Source organism: Botryllus schlosseri, chromosome 4, assembly GCF_051294905.1.
Source record: "Botryllus schlosseri isolate E-star chromosome 4, Bs_hap1, whole genome shotgun sequence".
Classification (NCBI taxonomy): domain Eukaryota; kingdom Metazoa; phylum Chordata; class Ascidiacea; order Stolidobranchia; family Styelidae; genus Botryllus; species Botryllus schlosseri.
Window position 1 is genome coordinate 1,202,205 of NC_137239.1, and position 22,055 is coordinate 1,224,259.

Genomic DNA, 22,055 nt, shown 5'->3' on the forward strand with positions numbered 1-22,055 from the left:
AACCAAAATTTGCTTAGCATGACCGCGAAATTTGATGATGACTAAAACAACAGTTCTGACGCATTGACATATCCAGGATCCAGCCACATTTATCCCATAGATCTTCGTAGAATATTTCATAGCAGATTTATTTGACTTTTTCTCGGTACTTCGCATGATTCATTGTCACTAGATTTCTTGCATTCAGTATTTGAGCCCCCTTCTGGAAATTGTAAATACATGTTATTCACACAATTGAGTCCAACTATATTCGCTATTAGGAGATAACGTGTCGTCCAACATGCGGCTTTGCTTGTGCACTCGCAGCGAGATCATCGACAAAATATTTGCACAAAATGATAGAGGCATGTTCACTGATACCGTCGATTTTGCTATGTCTAAACGTCGAATAATCCTGTGCTTGCCAAATGAGCCCAGTGGTATACAGATGCGACCCCCAATGGATGTTAGCAACATATTTATTGATATAATTCAGTCATTATCTTGCAAAAAAATTTCGCGCTTGGCGCGACCAGGGTCTGATTGCACACTGCACAGTTGCATAACATATTGTTATCAATTTTAGAGCGTAGTCATATAAGTCTTGTTTGCAATGTTACCTATAATTAAGTTCGCTCCTATCAGACGGCTAAAAAATGGTTATCAACATTTCAGTTGCCCGCGCAATGGTTCGTAAATCTCATGTGCCCCTTTGGCCGAAAAAGTTGCCCACCCCTGATATCGATAAAATTAAACATCACTTGCAAATTACAACTCAGTTGCACAGGGGAATAAAATCGCAATATGCATTTTCGCGATGCTGTCAAAATTGATGCAATTTTTGGAATTATACCATGATACTGTGACAGAGCAAATGCATCGGCTGGTTTTGTAAAATTGTAAAAATGATGTAGATATGGCCAAACGATGCTCTCACTTGACAAAATTAAAAATATTTGTAGTGTAGCTTAGCTGTTTGGGTCGAACAAATGATTAAGAAATACTGCAAGTCCCTATCCTTGAATACTTGATTAAGTAAATGGAGACTAGACATAGGCTATGATCTTTGACTACTTAACTAAATTCCATTTATGACCAATGTCTATTGGTAGTAAGAGTGTTTGTGCTTGTAATCAGCAGGACCGTAACTGCCACACCCCAAACCCCCCAATTGGGGGGGGGGCGGAGCTCGAAGGGGGCCCCAAATTATTTGGTGAATTAACATAAATTATAGAGTATTTTTTGAAAATTTATGCAACTTTTTCAAAAATATTTCGCGCTGCGCGCGATTTAAAGAGGCCAAATTTCTTAATTATTTGGTACTATTACCCCAAGAAAAAACACGCAAGATTTATAGAAATGGACATATCGGCGTTGGCCATTACCACGCCACTACGCACCAAGATATATAACGATTTAAAACATATTACATGCGACTCGAAGAAGTCAGTGTTGGGATCAAGTCACTACCTTCGAGTCACGAGTCATCTCGAGTCATTGCAGATTTTGACTCGAGTCAAGTCAAGTCAATCGATTTTTAAAGGTGACTTGAGTCAAGTCAAATCAATCGATTTTTAAAGGTGACTTGAGTCAAGTCAAGTCACTCGTTTTTTGGAGGTGACTCGAGTCAAGTCGAGTCAAGTAAAGTCAAGTCACTAGTCAAGTCACAATTCAAGTCAAATTGAGTTTTTGAAGTACGAGGGATGATTCAAAGTCATTACATTTTGCTAGCAGTGGAAAGACAGATTAATCAATCAACCATTTTTCTTGAATCAAATACCGAATATCTAGCTAGACATACATACAAAAAGACGCTGCCTCCCTCACGCACACGTAGAACTGCTAATAAAATACGGGAGTAACTATACAGCTACATGATACAATCAGTTATTATCATTCAAAATATAGGACCTGATGCGAAGCTTCGAGAAGTTGAAACAAATTGATATGGTACAATAGCCTACACTACCCGTCTACACATCCGTGAGAATATAAACGCACGAACTATATCATACAAGAGGGTTGATAAATATGAGCACTGCGCAACGTAAGCATTGAGCCGTCTAAGAAACAGAGGCACATTTCTATTTAGATTAATCTTCTACTACTACTTCGACAACGTAAGCTGTGATCGTTTAGTTTGCGGTCAATTTATTTGTGATGTAATAATGGAGGATCAGTGTAACATAGAATCAGTGAATGACTGGTTAACATACACAAGATACAGTGATTTATTCGACACCGTTTACTTGATGACTTGAAATTGACTCGTAAATTTTACTCCGAGTCACGAGTCAATGCCTATTTTTGAAGCTCCGAGTCAAGTCAAGTAAAGTCATTTTCCCAAAGTGACTTGAGTCAAGTCAAGTCATACGAAAAAGTTGACTCGAGTCTGACTCGAGTCAAGTCATGACTTGAGTGATCCCAACACTGGAAGAAGTGTGCCAGAACGATCGGCAGCGCGAAAAGCTTGGCCGAAAAGGACCGCGCTTACGCAGACCGAAAACTTCGTTATATCTACAAAATAATAGCCTTAATTGTCCATAGGCGCCTAAATGACTGGCGCTATATGTTCCTGTCTTGGCAATATGAGCCTCAGAAGACAAATTGTGTGCGTCTTCAGGTTCAGTACGTTTGAGCGATTCTATAATTTTGATACAGCAGACAGGTGGTAACGAAATAAAATCATGTAACGAAGTCATACCAACGGATCCGCCCGCCCGAAGATGTTTAATTATTGTTTACGGGCCCTACAGTTTCCGGTAAATTTGATAACGTGAGCAGAGAGGACAAGAAATTGGTAGCAATATGTATGCAATTCCCGATCTCATTGACCGATTCTATCATGAATTATCGAAAATTTGCGCGCATCGCGCTGGCTCACTAAACAGTTCAGCTAATTTCGTTGCAAAAGCGAACACTGTGATCAGGGGGTCGGTTTATCACCATATGACAGGGGCGGGCAACTTCTCGAGTCGGCGGGCCGGATATAGGAAAATTAAGTACTTGGCGGGCCAGATTGCTGAATCGATACAATATTCGCCCATTTATCCACATTCCACATATACAAGGAATAAATCGCATTTAATGAATACATTTTAACGACAGTAATGTCACTTCAAAGCCATTTCTCGCCGATAATGACGAAGACAATGTGGATTTGAGAATAGCATTGTCATACAGGCGCCGCCATGTCTGCTTCTATCTGACCAATCAACACACGGTGCAATCCTCAATTAAGATTTCAAGGAGCTCGATAACCCCGGTACCCCTAATTTACCAACACATATATTCGTTAGGGTTGAGTAGGTGACGAGATAGCATCGTTGTTCAACTGTGTGGCCTGAGAAATCTCGATAATGAATTCATGCGGTCCGCGACCTCTACGAAATTTGAAAAGTGGCCCGCGACCCGTTTTGAGTTGGCGACCCCTGGTATAAGCAGTGTTTTCGTCTTACAAAAGCCTAGAAGTGTGCCGTGCTACAAGTCGGCGGTTACAGAATGAAAAATAGGATATATCAGCCTGGTGTAATTGACCATTGTAGTCGACAAACACCATGATTACCACAAACGACATTAGGGTTGAGTACATCGCAAATGCCGATAATGCAAGTCTTCTCGCTTCGACGAAATTACGCGTAAGCTCCACTCTAGCACGCTGCGCATATACGTATATAATAACATGCACTATGCAGTCACTAAAATTTGACGTTGTAAGCAAGTAGTGGGAAATCTCGGCAGACTATAGGGCCGCGGGCCACATTATCATGTAAAACGGAAAACTGTCCGCGGGCCGGACAAAATCCCTTCGCGGGCCGGATCCGGCCCGCGGGCCGTATGTTGCCCACCCCTGCCCTATGAGAACCCAAAACGCAAGTTTTTGTGTGCGTGTTGACGAAGTGCTGTTTCGTTCCTGCCAACGGGTATACGCCCGAAGATGTTTAATTATTATTTGGCATTCATATGTTTTCAAACACACCTCAGTACACACCGGTAAATCTGATTACGTGAGCAGAGAGAGGATCAAAATTAATAGCAATATAGATGTAACTCCCGACCATATCGACCGATTCAATCATGAGTTACTGAAATTTTTCGCGCTTCGCACGTCTAAGCGGGAAAAGCTGACTCAGGAACCCAATACAGATGTCAAATTGCGGCAAAAAGCGGATAGGCAAAGGGGGGTATGGGGGGCGAACCCCCCCCCCCCGAAGCTCGCTTTATCACCCTGTGGGGGGCCCAAGACGAAGGGGCTGGCGAAGGGCTGTCACGGCCCTGGTAATCAGTATAGTGTGTGCAATGACAAAATTAGTAAGTTCAATCTCTTTATTAGTTGCTGACTCATACACAAGAGCTATAACACCAGGATTTTTATCTACATTTTTATTATATAGGATTGGATATCTGCCATATTTGAATGATTCATACATTTCAGGATATTAGGGAGTCCATGTTATAAAAACTTGAAAAAGGAAGGATATTTAGCAAATCTGTCTATCATGTTAATTGCATAGTGGATAATTCGAGCTGTGTCACAATGAAACAATTTTGCATACCACCGTTAATCATATGTTTGCATATGTTTAATGGTTGTATGATAGTCGTTCAACCGACAATGAGGCATATAATTTTCGAAGTAAATTGGTAATAATGTTGGAATCGGAGTCGGAGTCAGTACGTTTAAAGACCCAGGAGTCGGAGCCGGAGTCGGAGTCGGTACGTTCAAAGAGTCAGGAGTCGGAGTCGGTATAATGAAAATGTGTGGAGTCGGAGTCGGAGCCGGAGTCGGTGGTAAAATTTACCGACTCCACAGCCCTGGTACTTACTACAGTAATTATCCAGTCACAGCCTTGAAACTTGGTACAGTGTTAGCAGTGGTGGCCGTATGAACGGGGGGGAGACTTACCGGGGGCCCCCTATAAGTATCTAACCGTAACTACCGGGGAGCTCCCCAGTCCCCCCTTTCGCATCTGTTGTAATTATCTATCTTTCACCGCGTCAAGGTTTGGCCACATGCTGGATTCCGCCATATCTATTATTACATGTGTGCAAGAATAGACTACATCAAAAGTAGTCTATTCTACCGCATGCATAGACGTGATGATTATAGGGATACGGGACTTTTTTAACAACTTCAGAGACGATTTGTTGATCATTGACACATCTGTAGGAAATCATATTCTTGCTTGGTACACGGATTCCCATGTTTATTCGCTATTGTCCCTGAAAAAAAGCGCATAAACCAAAGAGGGGGGGCCCTTCGACCGGGGGGCCCCGGGCGACCGCCCAGCTCGCCCACACCAAAAGCCACCATTGAGTGTTAGATTTCCTCATCAAAGCATATAATACGAAATTTTGTTATCCATCGCCGTATAAAAGTCATTCAAATTGTACACATGCCAATACCGGCTTTTGCGAAAAATCTGCTATGCGGTATAGGCTGAATGCCAGATCAGCGCGCACCCTGACATACACGACTTTGATAACGAAATTGCTACCGTAATCATTGAGTTACAGCCATAAAACTCGATACAGATCTACATTACGCAATTCTGTTATCCATCGCGGAATAAAATACATTCAAAATCTACATATAGCAATTCTAGCTTTTGTGAAAAATCTGTCATGCGGTAGGCTGGATTTCAACTCAGCGCTCAACCTGATATACTCGAATATGATATCGAAATTACTATCCTAGTCATCGACTCACACCCTTAAAAATTTGTTCAGTGTAAGATGCAATAATCTGGCCTTCAGCCTACCGCATAACAGATTCTTCGGGAAAGAGAGTATTGTATGTAGATTTTGATTGTGTTCTATACGGTGATGGAAACCAAAATTTTGTATTATATACCTTGATGAGGGAATCTAACACTGTACCAAGTTTCAAGGCTGTGACTCGATAATTACAGTAGTAAGTACGTTATCGAAGTCTAGTTTCCAGGGTCTGCGTGCGCTGATTTGGCATTGAGCCTACCGCATAAAGGAATTTTCGCGAAATTTGATATTGGTATATGTGAATTTTCAAAGTGTTCCATACCGAGATGGATGACGAAATTCGATATGGTATATCTTGGTTGTGTTATACAACTTTGCAGTAAGTTTCAGGATTGTCACTCAATGATTAGCATAGTAATTCCGTTATCAAAGTCGGCAATATATCGGTGCTCGCTCATCTACCAGATACTCGACATTGCTAGAGAAATTATTACGTTAATGATTGAGTCACAGCCTTGAAACTTGGTACAGTGCTAGATGACAGCATCAAAATGTACCATACCAAATCCTGTTACCCAACTCGATATGGAACACAGTCAAAATCTACAAAGACCAATAGCGACTTCGCCTTTAATTACTGCTGCGGACGGATCGATAATAACAAAGTTAACAAAGGTATTTGGGCGTCACAGTCACGTGAGTTTCCGACTGTCCACACCACCTTTGAGTACACGCTGGTTTGACTACACAACCACATCAGTACGCAAGACAATCGCCTATAACTGCAATATAAAACGTACTGTGAACCGGTAACGCTAAAAATTTTGCGATTGCGTTATTCTACGTCGAACTAGCCGTGCTGGATGCGTTTGTGACGCCATCATTGGCCATCCAGAGTTAACAATGAGGTTTTGTGAACAACACGCAATATAATTTTCGGTACTTACATTCCAGAGCAGTTAACTAGTAACGGTAATTGCGCATGTGTCTCGTGAATATGTAGACTGTCCTGTATATAACTTTGAACAAATGCGTCTATTTCCCACCAGAAACCATCGAATACCCCACCAGTGGGGAAGTCCCCACCGTTTGGGAACCACTGGACTAGAGTGATGTGTGATGGAAATGTGTCGAAGTTGTGTGGATATTAGATTCACAGTATTATTATTCCAACCTTGTTGAAAACTTTATTTCGAAGGCAATCATTTTTCATTGATTAAAAGCAAACCAAGAAAGTTTAGTTATTGAAATGATTGTTTTTTCCGACCGTCATCTTAATCAATTCTTATTTTCTTTAGCTGTGACATGCGGTGAAGCTCCAGATATTCCTAACGCTAATATTGGTTTTGGGTGCGTTGCAAATAGTTCTGTGGGTACCTCATGTAACATAACGTGCAATGACGGATATTATGTGGACGGCATATCTCGCGCGACATGCGTCGACTCTCATACGACTAATCTTACTAATTTCGACGGACAATGGGACTACGGGGATACTGAATGCATACGTGAGTCCATGCAATTGTATTGATCATTCAAAATCCTAATCCGTTACCTTTCGCTTAATCATGAATTGTCTATCATAACAAGACACTGTTGTCAAAATATGTTCTCTCCTCGCTCCCGCCCAAATACCATGTTGTAGGTAGATCGACATGAATTTTGGTTTAGAACAGGGGTCGGCAACCTTTTGCTAGTCACGGGCCAAATTTCGAGTGTACAACTTTTGGCGGGCCGGAATTTTTCTTAATACTATATTTTACGTTCACTTCGGTACATTATCCTACATTGCTACAATCTCAATCATACCAATGGTAAAACACAAGTATTTACACTTCAACAACGCAGAATTAATGTGCCAATTGACGTATAGTTTGCTTTTTGAAAGGTTTTCGACTTCTGGTAACAAGTCAGATGAAGCAAGAATCAGACCATATTCTAAGTGGGCGTCCGAAATACGTGATCTTGGCTTGCTCTTCGTGAATTTCATTGCTCAAAACCAATGCTCACATGTATAGCCTACGTGCTACCAAAAATCGATGCAATGTCTTTTGCATCGTTGGACAAGCTGGGATAAAGATTAATTTCAAGAACGTACTCCTTGTCAAAGTCATGCATCGATATGCTCTTTGTATGAAATTTGTCATTCAATCCAACTGCATCGCATTTCAAAAAGGCCCAGTTGAAATTTTCAGGCAATGGTATTGGCGTCCACATTAAATGAAGTACTGAATAGTCAGAATTTGTTTCGTATAGAAGGAATGTCGGCAAAGCGGTTGAATATTCAGTAATTATAATTCGTATCACAGTTACAAATATAGTGTTGGTACTAGGATTTCTCTCCTCCAGTATAGGAAAGTGAGCATAATATTCTCACTTTAGTTGACATTCCCCGAGACGCAGATTTGTTTCGAATGCACCTCAACATCTCATGTATTCAGTTGCCCCCCCCCCCCGAAAATGCAAATTCAATTTGTTCAGATATGGCGTTAAATGTACCAGGAGAGCAAGATTAGATGCCCATTTTCAATTACAAGATTATGAGTCGGCGATACTTGTATTTTCGAGGAATGTTGCTATCAATTTCTCAGTTCATGGACTCATGCAAGCATAGCTGCTCGACTTAATGCGCGAACATGGCAGATATACATTATATCGCCATATTGATTCTATGCTTATAGTAATATCTGGCGTAACAATGTTGGTGATTCAGTTTGTGAGACAAAATCATATTTACAGTTTTAATCATTGTGGCCAAAACTTTTCAGGTTTGTTGTCTTGGCGCACAATGCCTTCAGATGAATTAAACTATGAATAACTAACCAACGGATGCTATAATTAGGCTATCTGTAATTAAACAGTGTAAGTTTGAGATTTTGTCATTGCGGCCGAGATATTCCAAGCGTTTTTGAAGCAGAGCAAGGACACCTTTACTGTCACACCCCATCGGTAAACCCTTTAGAAAGTATGGTACACCTTCGTTTGGTTGCGAGATACAGCCGATTGAAAAGCACTGATCTAGTCTACTCTAGACAACCTCCATTTCCTAGTTCACAATAGACTAATATGATGTAGTCAACTTATATCTTGGCGATGCCACATTCTTTCCAAGCAGTGCTGCACTGCTGATTGAAACTCATTGTGAAACGGCGGGCCGTATTCTTGTGTTAACTAATTATTATGCCGCGGGCCGGACGATTTCGCTTGGCGGGCCGGATCCGGCCCGCGGGCCGTAGGTTGCCGACCCTTGGTTTAGAATATGGATATCTGCAAGTCTGGTATGTAATATTCAGATTTTCATCTAGATACCAAACACATCACTTTGAGGACGATGCGGTTGCTCACGCAATATTAGCAAATATAGTCATAGTCTTTGTATTAAGTTTCTTCTGTTCTGCATTGAATTTTCTAGCTCTCTATTGTCATGTTACTACCGATAAGATGAACATTCATAAAAATATATAGCGGTCGGATACGAACTCATTATAATATTATGATCATGGAAGTCAAGTATTGAAGTTGAAATGTAAATCTTAAATATTGACGCAACGCAAAATATCAGTAGGGGTCTCTTCTTTCCCGTCACCAAACTGGCCACAGAATTGTTGTGGGCGGTCACGAAAAAGCGTTGTCTTGTGGCCGGCCACAGTGAATTTCATAGCCGGGCATATGAATTCATGATGGCCGGCCACCAGTTCGTGACCAGTTCGTGATTTTTGTACGTCTGCAATACATTTAATGGGATCAAATTCCGCCCTTTTCATCCACAGTGACTATACTCGAGTAGATCCACTTTATTTGTACAGTGAACTTGGTGCCTAGGTTTGTAGAAGACTTCCGCTAATATTATCATTAAATTATTAAGTAGTTAGGGGATGGGTGCAAAATAATCATGGCTCTACACATGTTAACCTTCTGCGTTCTCGCTGACTATTAAAAAATTACTCTGGCGTGGTTCGTTGTAAACTCCGGAACATGTGTTCCTTTAACTTTCAAGATAGTCCCTGTGTACCAGTGAGTGTTTAATGTACATTGTACAAGTGTAAACGAAAATACTTATGGCTAAATATAGAATCTAGAGGTGAATTGGGCTTTGTTTCCTGTACCACTTCCAGTATAAGCACAAAGAGATGGTACACACATACAGTACCCGCGAAACCCCGGAATATTCCCTAATCAGGACGTGACACTCGTCAGAATGGCTACGGAAGCATAATGACCGTGGTTACATTCCCACCATTCTATATGGTTAAAATGTTGTTAATACATCGATAAAATGTGTGCCGAGATAGGGTAGTGGTATAATCCACAGCTACAACACCAATGGGTTGTGGGTTCGAGTCTGACCGAGGTCGACTGCGGAATTCCTACCTAAGTGTTGCAGGTTTATCTAGGCCCCTCCTCGCCATCTCATTCGCGTAGGCGGTGTTTTACAAAAAGCCTAGAAATGGGCCGTGCAACAAGTCGGCCGATACGGAATCAAAATCAAGGAATACCGACCTGGTGTAAATGAGCATAGTGGTCGACAAACACCATGAATACCACAAACGACAACAACAGCAACACCTTTAAAATGTTTTCATTTCAATGAAGAGTGCCGATGGTTCAGAGTAGCATGCAACATGACGTTGCTAACGCTTTATATAACATAGTCAATCAATTTAACTATTTGTTTTCTTGCAGCATATCCATGTGATGACATTTGTTCATCTGAATGCAGGGACAATCGAAGTTGCCTATGCATAGATGAAATCTGCACTGAAGGTATGTCTGAACTATCAACTTAAATATGCTGGAAAAATAAAAACGTACATAAACATTCACTACTTCGACTATATTTAAGTTCAAATAATTAAAAATATGACAGATGATATGAATTTATTAAAAAAAATTATTTCTGGACTTTCCAACGGCATTTTAGACTACTTTACATTACAGAAATGTCACGTTTTAAAATTCAATATTCGATTATAACTGATATGAAAATGGACTCCATTACGGATATGGCCCTCGTTCGAAATAGCATGTGTGATACCAGCGGGTCAGTAAATCTAACGATGATTATAACAGTGAGCGTCAAAGATTCACTGTTTGACTTTATCAATTTTGACGCTTGTAATGGTAGCTACGCTTGACTTAGAACATATTTCGGCGTGAAAAGGTATTCACTGTAACATCAGATTCATTTCAATCACGATGTATGTAGTTTTTTTTCGCATTTTTCTGTAAGTTTTAAACTTTTATGATACTTTTCTTCTCGATAGTATGCCCTTCGTGTGGAAACAATTCGGAATGCTTGGAGTTGCAATGTAGATGCAAGAAAGGATATCAAGGTATCGACGGCGATGAAACCAACTGCTTCGGTAAAAAGTCTTCCTTTTGTGCCCCCGTCAATACATTCCCCTGTACATCACACTGGTATGGTTGCTAATAACGGAATGATATATTCCACATAAAATAACCAACGCATGAACTATGGCAAAATAGCGTGCAACCTTTCCCACAATATTTTGGGGAACACTACCACTAATATTACTCGATAAAATCAAACAACGGTGCAGACGTGGATCTCTTCCTAAACTCAGATTTTGTAATCTAAAAACAACTAATAATTATGCCCCAATTATTAGGGCATTTGAAAAGGTAATACCTATAAATCAATATTACCTATTTCGAGACGTTCTTTGGAACGTGACATTTGTACCGACATTCATTAGTTGCATTACCATTATATTGAACATTTAAACATTTTTCTTATTTCAATTCCTCTATGATTTTAGTTTCGAATTGAAGTCCGATTTCTCAAATTCCCATCAAATTCATTGCTAGAAATCTTTGGACAACCTATATCCGGAAGATATTGTAAATTTCCAGTTCAAATCTTGATTCAATGTATATCAAAACTACTCTGCCGATGGGGTGTCTACTGTCAAGCTGCATGTTCATATTCAAGTTGAAATACAAGCAATTTCTTCCGAATGAATACTAGTCAGTCCTCAACATTTACCGGACCACGACCTGACATATCGATCTAGCCTTCTCTTACATGCCACCTGATTTTGTCGCTTGTCCCATTCTTCTTTTACTTTCATTCGGTGTGCATGCCTTCCATTCACATCGCCTAGGCCCAGGTGGGTGTCTGATTTCAACGACCTTGTCGTTTTGGCAGCTTCCAATCTTTCATTGTACGGCAGTATTGAGATGTTTTGAAGTGATGAAATTTTATGAATAAACTTGAACTTGAACCAGCGCGTGACTCACGTGGTGAGATGATCTTTTTCGCGGAACTAAATAAACTATATATATGTATGGTGTGTGCGTGTAGGGTTGCCATACTTTAAAAATCTCAAAAGAGGACACCTTTTCCAAATTTTCAGAGTTACGACAACCGAGAAAAATCCGGAAAAATAGCTGATATTACTTGAAGTTTATAGTGTGTTGACTAAAAAAAAGGGTAACTTTCCGGTTCGACACCCGAATTACCCACTTCCTTCAGATTTTCGGTTGGTTGGATAAAAAAAAAGAGAAAGAGCATATGGTAACCCTATGTGTGTGTAATGTGATAACTTCTCGTCATGCATCAGCAACAGTTTGAATTCATTTTCATTTTGTTATTGAAAGATATCGACGAGTGTTTGAATAACAAAACTTGCGCTGCGATGGGGCAATCTTGTCAAAACCTACCTGGAACTTACCGATGCATCTGCAATGAAGGCTACTTGCCATCGGAAAATCGAGATGAGTGCAGAGGTATCTGAGAACCACTAAAACCAAACAAAATATCGAAGTTGATTGTTGTTTTATTTAATTTAGCAAACCTTTGTGAGCCTACTGACTGTGTAGAAAATGCAGGCTGTTATAATGGTTCCACATGTTCGTGTCTCGTCGGATTCACTGGTCATCCAGAATATGAATGCTTTGGTAAGAAAAAGCTATTCGATACGCTTTATTATGTATTTCGACTTCCATAAACACATGGGAAATTTTCCCTGCCATCTATAACTTTCCTAGCGCCCTCCGAATAAGGTGTATCAATTCCAAACGCAATATTTCTATTCACGGTCAATTACCGTTTCATTTTGGAAGCACATGGGACCCGATTCGCAATTTGCAAATATCTGATTTACGGGTGTCTTAATGATTTATAACCGGGTCGCGACCCAAACATGGATCGAGATGGGTATCATTTTGAGTCGCGACATCATCAGAGGGATCAACAAATATGTATATAATATTTTTCCAATTTCTTGCATGGAAATTGTGAAAAACTGTGCTTCGCGCGATTTTCTATGAATAGTTTACCCATATTGGATGACACTGTGTTGTGTTGTGAACTGTAGACGATAAGCAAATCACGTGAAAAAGTCGTGGCTGCCACATGGCATTATCATCAAAATGTGACGACTTTTGTATTAAACAAATTTGTTTGAATTCACGATGAGATTTGTTCTACATTAGTTTCTCTAAAATAAAAATAAAAAAACACTTTCTCAGACCGTCAGGATCCTTTAGTGTTGGTATGTGTAACGATCGGTTGAGGTAGTCAAAGCGCTCATCGTTGGTTCCAAAGTAGATATAGAAGTGTCACCGTCATTTTATACTCCAGAAGATGTAGCATTAGCGATTTTTAAGTAAGTAATTAAGTAAGTATTTTAGGCCTAGTTTTACCTAAACATGACTATTGTCTAGTAGAATTGGAGATTATTTAAAATCCTAACCACTTGGGGAAGTACTTGTAACTTCCAGCGGTAGATGTACTTCTTTACTGACCACCTATGTATTTGACCACCGGGATTTGAAGTGCTATCGACCTGACGGTATTGTTATTAACAATTGAGATTTCCATAGACGTGAATGAATGCGAAGAAGATGTGTTCGCGTGCTCCGATGCTGAAATCTGTCACAATACGATCGGTTCCTATTACTGCGAGTGTATCGTTGGATACACAAGGTCTGCAAGTGATGTTTGCATTCCAAGTGAGTACTTATCGTACACTACCGAAAGTTTATTGTGCTCGTGTTTTTCGACCATAAATATGTTGCTGATGATGATCGAGTGATGAGCCATCAATAATATGAAAACTCGTAATGTAATTACGACAGACTTTCATATTGTTGCTGCAGCGGTCGGGAGAGCTATACCCACGAAAATGCCCTGCCAATTCCACATAAATCACATAATTTAAACTCCCAGTTTTTACAATTGCTATGTGGAAGACGTCGTAATAAGGGCGCCTGCTGTTTTGAATACCTCGCTATTTTGTACACATTGCGATTTGGAATCAGTCGCAATTTTGAATGCTACGATGTTTTTGACACCCGCTTTTCTGACATTGACAGTTTTCAAGATATTGAAGAAGCTTAGGACATATAGTTTTTGTTTATGGTAAAACATTTTATTTATTTTTGCACGATATTGTCGTCGCGTGTACCATCGTTTTGAAGGAACCGAATTTATCAATAGGTGTACTTGTATTGCATCTTAAATACTTGGGGTAATATAGTAAACAACATCATAAAATCAATTTCAGTCCATTCCTTTTGGTTCTATGAACCCGATTATCTTAGATTCCAGGTAATTCCGGTAATTCCGGTAATTCCAGGGTAAGTTGAGTGGATATAACAATAATGTCTTTTGTCGATACAGCAGTCAGAAAGCATTCTGAAAAACTGCATATACCCTTTGTCCACATAAAACTGTAACCCTCGATTAAAGATGTACACACATATATGTATATATGATGTTTGTAAAATTTATTGCAGATACGTGTCCATCTGATGTCATCCAGTGTAGCAGTCTCAATATCCTGATTGATCTTTGCGACAGCGCAATGGATGACGTCACAAATATCACGTTCCCTTCAACTTTAGCTGGATATTCCACGATATCAGAAACGACTTGTGGTGAAAATGCAGACAGTGGTAGGCTGATCTAATCTATAAATTATTAGAATATGATGATATTGCGTGAAAAATGTTGAGTTTGTGTTTGAAGCCAAAAAGCCTTTCTACGTTGGTTTCCAACCTGGGCACCGTGACACTAATAAGCTTGCACTTGGAAAGCTTACAGATGCCACGAGATAGTTTGCGTTTTGTAATAGGCTACTTCACCAAACAATTTGAACCTGTTCGGGATGAAGTCCATCAATTCCTAACTCAGTAGAATTTACATTTTGCTGTTCGCTTTTTACCATCACCAGTTAGATAACATTCATTAGTTTTTTGTGAATTACAAGTAGCAAAAAGACTCTATCTAATCTGGTCGACGGACGATTCTCACTGCTTCAGTGACTCTAATTGAGGGCAGGCGGTTGTGATTTCACCTACGTAAGAGTTACATTGTAGGCTGCACTATTACATTCGTTTTTTCTCTTTTGGAGACGCTTTACCGTAGAAGGATTATTTTTGGCTAATGTAACACTATTAATGTTTGATTCCATGTATTTGCTAGGAAAATGAAAATCATCCATTACACCATAAACAATTACGACGAGGCACGGTAAAGGTTTCTTCGTCAATGGTCTCTTTCTCTCCAAGACAGACAATGACAAAAATACAAAACGTTCAAGTCTGACTTCAAAAACTGTTAAAGTATTCGCCCGGATATTTTGAAGACCCGTATTGCATATCCGCGATCAAACCGGGCACATACCTCACATAAACATTCTATATGTCTCATTTCACAGCATCTCTAGAGTTATAAATTTTAGTTGCGATTTTGTTTCAGCCAATACAGCACTGGGATCAAGAGCATGCGAACTTGACGGGACATGGTCCACAGTGACATGGCTGGCATCTTGCGAAACTGGACTATCTGTAAGAACTAAGCCATTAATAACATTAGTAATAATATTGAGGTTAACATTTGCGGTTTTCCAATCTGAAATATTGCAAACAATTATCCTACAAATAGTGGAAATGTGTAACGAGTAATTTACATTAATGCTGAGAACAACAATCAAGCAGATACTGACACACGTGCTTTGAAGCAGGGAATCCCACGAAATGCTTATTAGCGGCTGTCAACGGCATCGTTTATGCCAGTGATATTAAAGTATGGGGCGAGAAGGGGAGGAATTTTGGTCGCCACGTTATCATGTGCATGGTTTTTGCTTCATTTCTTGCATATAAATCCCGATTCCGGTAGTAGATAGATTGTACCCAACCGACTGAAGTATCCCATCTGACTTATGCTATAGTAGGATGCCGTCTGATAATAATGGCTGGTGCGGTTCAAGTCCTTTATATGTATACAGGTATATTATCTTTAATGTTCCCACATTCTTATGTACCCCTGTTAAAATCAAGACATTCGACTAAATTAAATTGGGCGAAGTGCGAACAGAATTTTAAACATAAATAACATCTGCACCAAAAGACTTCAACTCATGTCGATCCAACAAACAATTATTGATTCACTTCCGAGCTAGCCCCCGAATTTAAATACTTCGGGTGTGGCAATTACTAAAAATATAATGTAGTCCGAGGACACCCAAATGCCCTATTCTATTTCATCCCTGTTTTAGTCATCCCACCACCGATCACGATACTATCCGTAAAATTTTGGCGTTCACATGTTCCCTATTGTGAGTTCTAAAAACCGTCTTTTTTCGGTTTTCAAAATATGCTAACTCTAGTGTTGCGCAATAGACAGAGTAATTGTCACGTATAAAGAAAATGATGCTATTTCATCTCGATAACTATAATTATATTGTGTTCGAATAAATTTCCAGGTAGAGAGTTACTCCTAGAGTCTCATCCAATAGCTCAATACTCAACTGCTAGGTAGCAATCTCAATTTAAATATGAAAATCTTTATCATCATTCCATGTCCTCGTAATCGAACCGTCTACTGCGACATTTACTTGTACTCACAATCCCGCAGTTCTAATGTAATCGTTAAGGCAGGGGTTTCCAATCTGTGGACCGTTTTCTCCTAGGTGACCTTTTTTAAATATGATGAAAATACTTGAAAAATTTATCATCTTTAAGTCTACTGCACCATTGTGCAGACACTGAAGAAGAAATAAGCTAGTTTTCGGTCTCAAGTATACTTACTATGTTTTACAAAACTTAGCGAATCGTACTAAAGATTACTGAAATTGCTCTGCCATTGCTGTTGCCTTTTTCACGACATATCGCTGTGAAAGTAGTTTTTCTTGAGAAAAGTGGCGCAGTACTGGATAATTCATCTTTTCACCACCATAGCGGCTGTTGAAAGATTATCAGAGTAAATACAAGCCGAAACATCACATCAAATGAAATTGTATTTCAGGTAGTCGCGAGTCAGTCCATTGACAGCGAGGAGCAACGACAAAAAATTGCAGCAAGTCTACAAATCCTAACATCTAATCCTGAAAACCTCAATAGCAGTGATGTGGCTCTGACATCAGGTGCCATAAAAAATATCACCAATTCAGCTACTGGCATCACAGAAATTGTGGGTATTTCCGACTATTCAAATTGTAGGCTTACTAAAGCGGATACACGGGCTGACTAGGATTTATGATAAGACTATCAGAGCAAAATTTCAAAATTTTTGTAATATAAATCTAATCTCAATTCTGAAATGCGTCCACGCTCTAATTATAATTCTTGACAATAACACCGCCCATCTCAAATTTCAATTTTCAGGTTGTTATTAATTCAATAATTTTAAATCTAATCTAATCAGTAAAAGCTGAAATTTTTGTGTGTGCTATAACTTTGCCGGCGGATATGATGCCAACAAAAAATAGTATATTATTTTCCACTATCCATGTATGCCAAATACACCTACATTGTATACGCTCTTTTGTTATACAGTTTTACTTGCCGTAGGTAAGCATTGAAACACGTCATCCCGGTGTTCTAAATTCTAATATGCAACCCTAATTAACGTTTCTTTGTCACTAACATTTCTGCAATCTCCATTATATTATAATGTATTTATTTCTCGGAAAAATTGTCATCTCGATCCAATCGCAGACTGCAACTTCTCTCATCTCCACTATAAGCAACGTGATGGAGTCACCAGGATTGGAAGAGAGTGGCCAGTCAGCAGAGTAAGAAATAGAAATAGAAATAGACATACAGAGATGCCCGTAATCAAGTTTATCGTTATAGACTCCTTGTGCAGTTGGATCTTGTTGCGTCACTCTTGGTATTGAACAAGAGCGACGTATATACAAGTGCGAGCAGAAATGTATCAGTGGTGGTAATATCAAGTGAGTTGAACGACATTATTCAAATGATGAATACATTTTTAATGTCATACTGTAATTAATCGCTCTATGTAATATTGGATATTCGGGTTAGCCTGTCAGGGAGTTGGCGACAGTCGACCACATATGGCTGAGTAATAATATTTATGGTACAACATCACTGTTCCCTCTAAGCTGCGGTGCGCGCAATTACGCAGTGCTGACACAGTCTCTGCGCACAAAAAATGAAGTGATGTCATTTGTTTAGTGGTTACGCACTGTTATCCAAGGAACCGCGCAGTGAATTGGTGAGTGCGCGCAGACTCGTGAAAAATTAAAGGGAACATTGACAACATAATAAAATACTATGTGTTGTTCAACATATGCAACACTGATGAATTGGAATTTCGAGTGCGACCGGGTTCGCCTCCATAATTCGTACCTAATTATAGAAAGTGAGTCGTAGCCAAGCGTTCCCGTCATATACGGGTCCCGGGAAACAGGAGTTTTCGTTGAGTAGGAATCTAAATATTAGAACTGCTATGTGATTATACTGTTTACCACCAGGGTCGCCAACCTACGGCTTATCAATGTCTTTGCTGTGGATCTTCGTATCTTTGAATAAAAATCAATACATCAATCAATGAATAAATTGGTTGTTTAGGAATCATGAGACCTATTCGTGGAGCGATCAAAATAGTCACCACACCGTCGATTAAACCAACCCACGGTCTATGTGGAAAGCTGGCTACTATATGTCCAGTAATAGCAATCATGCAATCATAAATTCTTCAACCCCCGCTTATCAACGCTATTGCAACGTAAATAGGTCATTTGGAACGATTTCCATCTACGTGAAATCCTGCCCCATTCGAAACTCAGATAACGATAGATATCTTATTCGGTTCCGAATAGCGCAGTGGTTCCCAACCTTTTTGTCTTCATTCTCCACTTTAGATTTATTCCGAGCCTTCATTCCCCACCAGGACCGTAACAGCACTTCGTCAGTCCCGCCAAGAAAACGTTGGTCTTGGGCCCCCACAGGGTGAAAAATCAAACTTCTGGGGGTGAAGCTGCTGAGCCTGTACGCTTTTCCCCGCTACGTATCAGCTACGTTAGGTCTACTGTTTAGTGCAGGGGTGGGCAAACTACGGCCCGCAACACCGTTCTGTGCGGCCCGCGAGAGTCTAAAGAAACTTATTAAAAATATTGATGAAATGCGTACTAAAAATCGAATTCTTAGTACATTTCACCATGATAATTCTAAAGCAGTGGTTCTTAAACTGGAGGGCGTGAAGGCATCTGAATGGGGGCGCAAAGCTGAGCTCAACTCAAAAGATTTTCAGCCTATTTAGAGTTATTGCTCGTTAGTTAGCCTCAATTTCATATTTAAGAATCTATCATCCACAGTCGTAACTTTCCATGCCATTCAACTATCCGTTAGGTTTTCTAGCTAAGGAGGGCGCGAAGTCTTTTACCATCATATAGGGGGGAGGGGCGCTTACAAAGTTTGAGAACCACTGATAAAATGTAAAAACTTCCGGCAGCCCGATCTCAAGACCCACGCAGTTTGAGAGAGTTCAACAGCTAAGCAACACAGAAATCCTAAACGGCATTTACATATTTCGGATCACGAGTGTGATTTCAGATTGGCCACTCCTGTTTTAATTATTTCAGTGATGCAACGATTCGCGGGTGTCTTAGGTAAATTCGTTCTCTGTATGCGTAGAATTAGGGTATTTATTAGGGCTGGGCAAAATGATTCGAGTACTCGAATCTGAATCGAGTAGTAATTTTAATGATTCGAGTCGAGTAGTAAAATACGATTTTTTCGAGTACTGAAATTATACGGTCCTCGCAACTGAAAGTTAATTTACTGACGAGAATTATAGTTTTGATACTATTTTCCACTGAGGAAGCCGTGAAACCTTGATTGGCCGTGTTTTAGCCTACCAGGCACAGTACAAAGCTACGAACGTTAGTGGAAATAACCCATTTCCGAAGTCATTATCATCCAACAAAATTGTTAAGAAGTGCAAGGAAATCGGTATGGTCGAAAAAATACCAAAGCATCTTTAATGTGATGGATAACAGGCATTACGTTCTTTGTGGTGGCATAAAAGGTTCATATTTAGACTTCGACATACTACATCCTGTTGTGACGTCATAATGAGTGATACTCGATTACTCGACTCGACTCGAAGCATATTACGTGATTCAGAATCGAATCACTCAGGTACTCGATTTTGCCCAGCCCTAGTATTTATATTTTATCTACACATAGTGGAAGCGTGTTTGAAGCCAACATGGTTATGATGCTGTCAGCATTGTGTGTCCTGGAACCGAACCAAAAGTGGAATTAGTAAATCTATGAACAGATCGCTGCTCACAGATTAAAATTTCAATCCGGTTTTAAGATCAGGACAGCCGACTTTCATCTTTATAGTTTTGAAAAATTGGTTATTGAGGTCGATCAGCCTATGAAATCTCGCCACTGTTTCTGGCGCGTGTACAATATCATCAAAGCAATGTCTGGTTTTCTTTAAGCATATATAATATCTCCTTGTCCTCACTATATATTCAAATACCAATATTGCATTTTGGATTATAATCCCAATTTTATATAGTGCGGCCCGCGAATGGATTCAGATGTTGAATGCGGCCCGCGAGCTCAAAAGTTTGCCCACCCCTGGTTTAGTGCGTCACATCAGTTCGACTAAACGCGCGAAGCGCGAAAAATTTATACAATTCGTGTTTGAATCTGTCAATATGATCGGGATTTGCATATATTTTGCTATCAATTTTTTATCCCCTCTCTGCTCCCGTCATCAGAGTTACCGGTAGAGCTGAGTGAGGTGTGTAGGAAAAGGTAGGACCCCTAAATAAGAATTAAACATCTTCGGTCAGACCCGTTGGTATATTGACTACGTTATTATGCTATTTCGTGATCTCCTATATCAACTATGTTAAAAGATATGGAAATCGCCGAAACTAAAAGACACACACGATTTCACATTGGTATTGCTTTACTGGCAAATAATTTTTCGCTGCGGGATGGCATTTCTCCCGAGGGGTTCAAATCGCCAGGACAGGAACATTCGGCGCCAGCCATTTAGCCGCCTATGGACAATTAAACATATATGTATATTGTATATGTATCGAAGTTTTCGGTCACCACAAGGTCATTCCTTCTCGGCCAAGGTCTTCTCGCTGCTGATCGTTGTGGCACACTTCTCGGAGTTGCATGTTACATGGCCTATTCTATAACTTCATATGCCTTGGTGCGTCGTGGCGCAGTAATGGCCGACGCCGAAGTCTCCGTTTCTATAAGTTATTCGTATTTTCGTGGGGGAAGAGTACCCAATAATCAGACATTCGGCAATATTAAATCGCCCACGCAGCGAAAGCGTTATTTCACGTCACAAACTAGTCGTGCTGGATGCGTTTGTGACGCCATCATTTGCCATCCAGAGTTAAAAATGAGGTTTTGTGAACAACACGCAATATCATTTTCTATACATACATTGACATTCCAGAGCAGTTAACTGGTAACGGCAATTGCGCATGTGTCTCCGTGAATATGTAGACTTTCCTGTGTATAATTTTGAACAAATGCTTCTATTCCCCTCCGAGAACCATTGAATTCCCCACCGTTTGGGAACCACTGGCCTAGCGTGTGTCTATGCATACCGTTAATGCATAGAAGTTCTAGCTCATGGGTAGTTTTCCTGAAAGGAGGAGTTCCCGTCCTATTGATTGTTATGTATCGGACCCTCTAGACCAGTGATTCCCAACCTTTTTCGGTGGCAGGGCCAAATTTAGAATTTCAGAGTACGGCCTGGGCCGCACGAATATCAAAGCAATGAAAGGAACCCTAAATAGTCACCGAAATACGAAAATTGGCATTGTTCCGATCATTTGCTTGACGCCATTGGCCATTGTGTTGCCTCGCTCCCGTTGTTCAGAACAATAAACCTTTGCTGGCTATTTCGGAGTAGTTTTATTGCCCTGGCGAGATTTCAATTCGTATTTTTGGAATCAGTGCGAAACTTGCTTTCGATAAACACCGACATATCAAATTATTCGGACGCTTGGGTCGCGAGCTATAGGACTACCAATTATGCTGCTTTTTGCCGGCTAAGCAGTACGCATCTCGGCGTATTCAATCGTGAGTCA

At 40.1% G+C, this 22,055-nt stretch overlaps 1 protein-coding gene across 2 annotated transcripts in view; it reads left to right on the forward strand.

Moving 5' to 3' along the window:
* LOC145437837 (uncharacterized) overlaps positions 1-22,055 on the forward strand; it is a 62,820-nt gene that overhangs the window by 26,657 nt on the left and 14,108 nt on the right. Inside the window, exons 10-20 of one of the 2 annotated variants that reach the window (XM_080315148.1) lie at positions 6,996-7,205; positions 10,381-10,461; positions 10,962-11,060; positions 12,319-12,447; positions 12,511-12,618; positions 13,546-13,674; positions 14,461-14,619; positions 15,425-15,513; positions 16,973-17,137; positions 17,665-17,741; positions 17,803-17,903. In XM_080315148.1, the coding sequence (XP_080171274.1) occupies positions 6,996-7,205; positions 10,381-10,461; positions 10,962-11,060; positions 12,319-12,447; positions 12,511-12,618; positions 13,546-13,674; positions 14,461-14,619; positions 15,425-15,513; positions 16,973-17,137; positions 17,665-17,741; positions 17,803-17,903 (1,347 nt within the window). The remainder of the gene's footprint in view (positions 1-6,995; positions 7,206-10,380; positions 10,462-10,961; positions 11,061-12,318; positions 12,448-12,510; positions 12,619-13,545; positions 13,675-14,460; positions 14,620-15,424; positions 15,514-16,972; positions 17,138-17,664; positions 17,742-17,802; positions 17,904-22,055) is intronic. The other variant, XM_080315149.1, reaches the window with a different exon arrangement.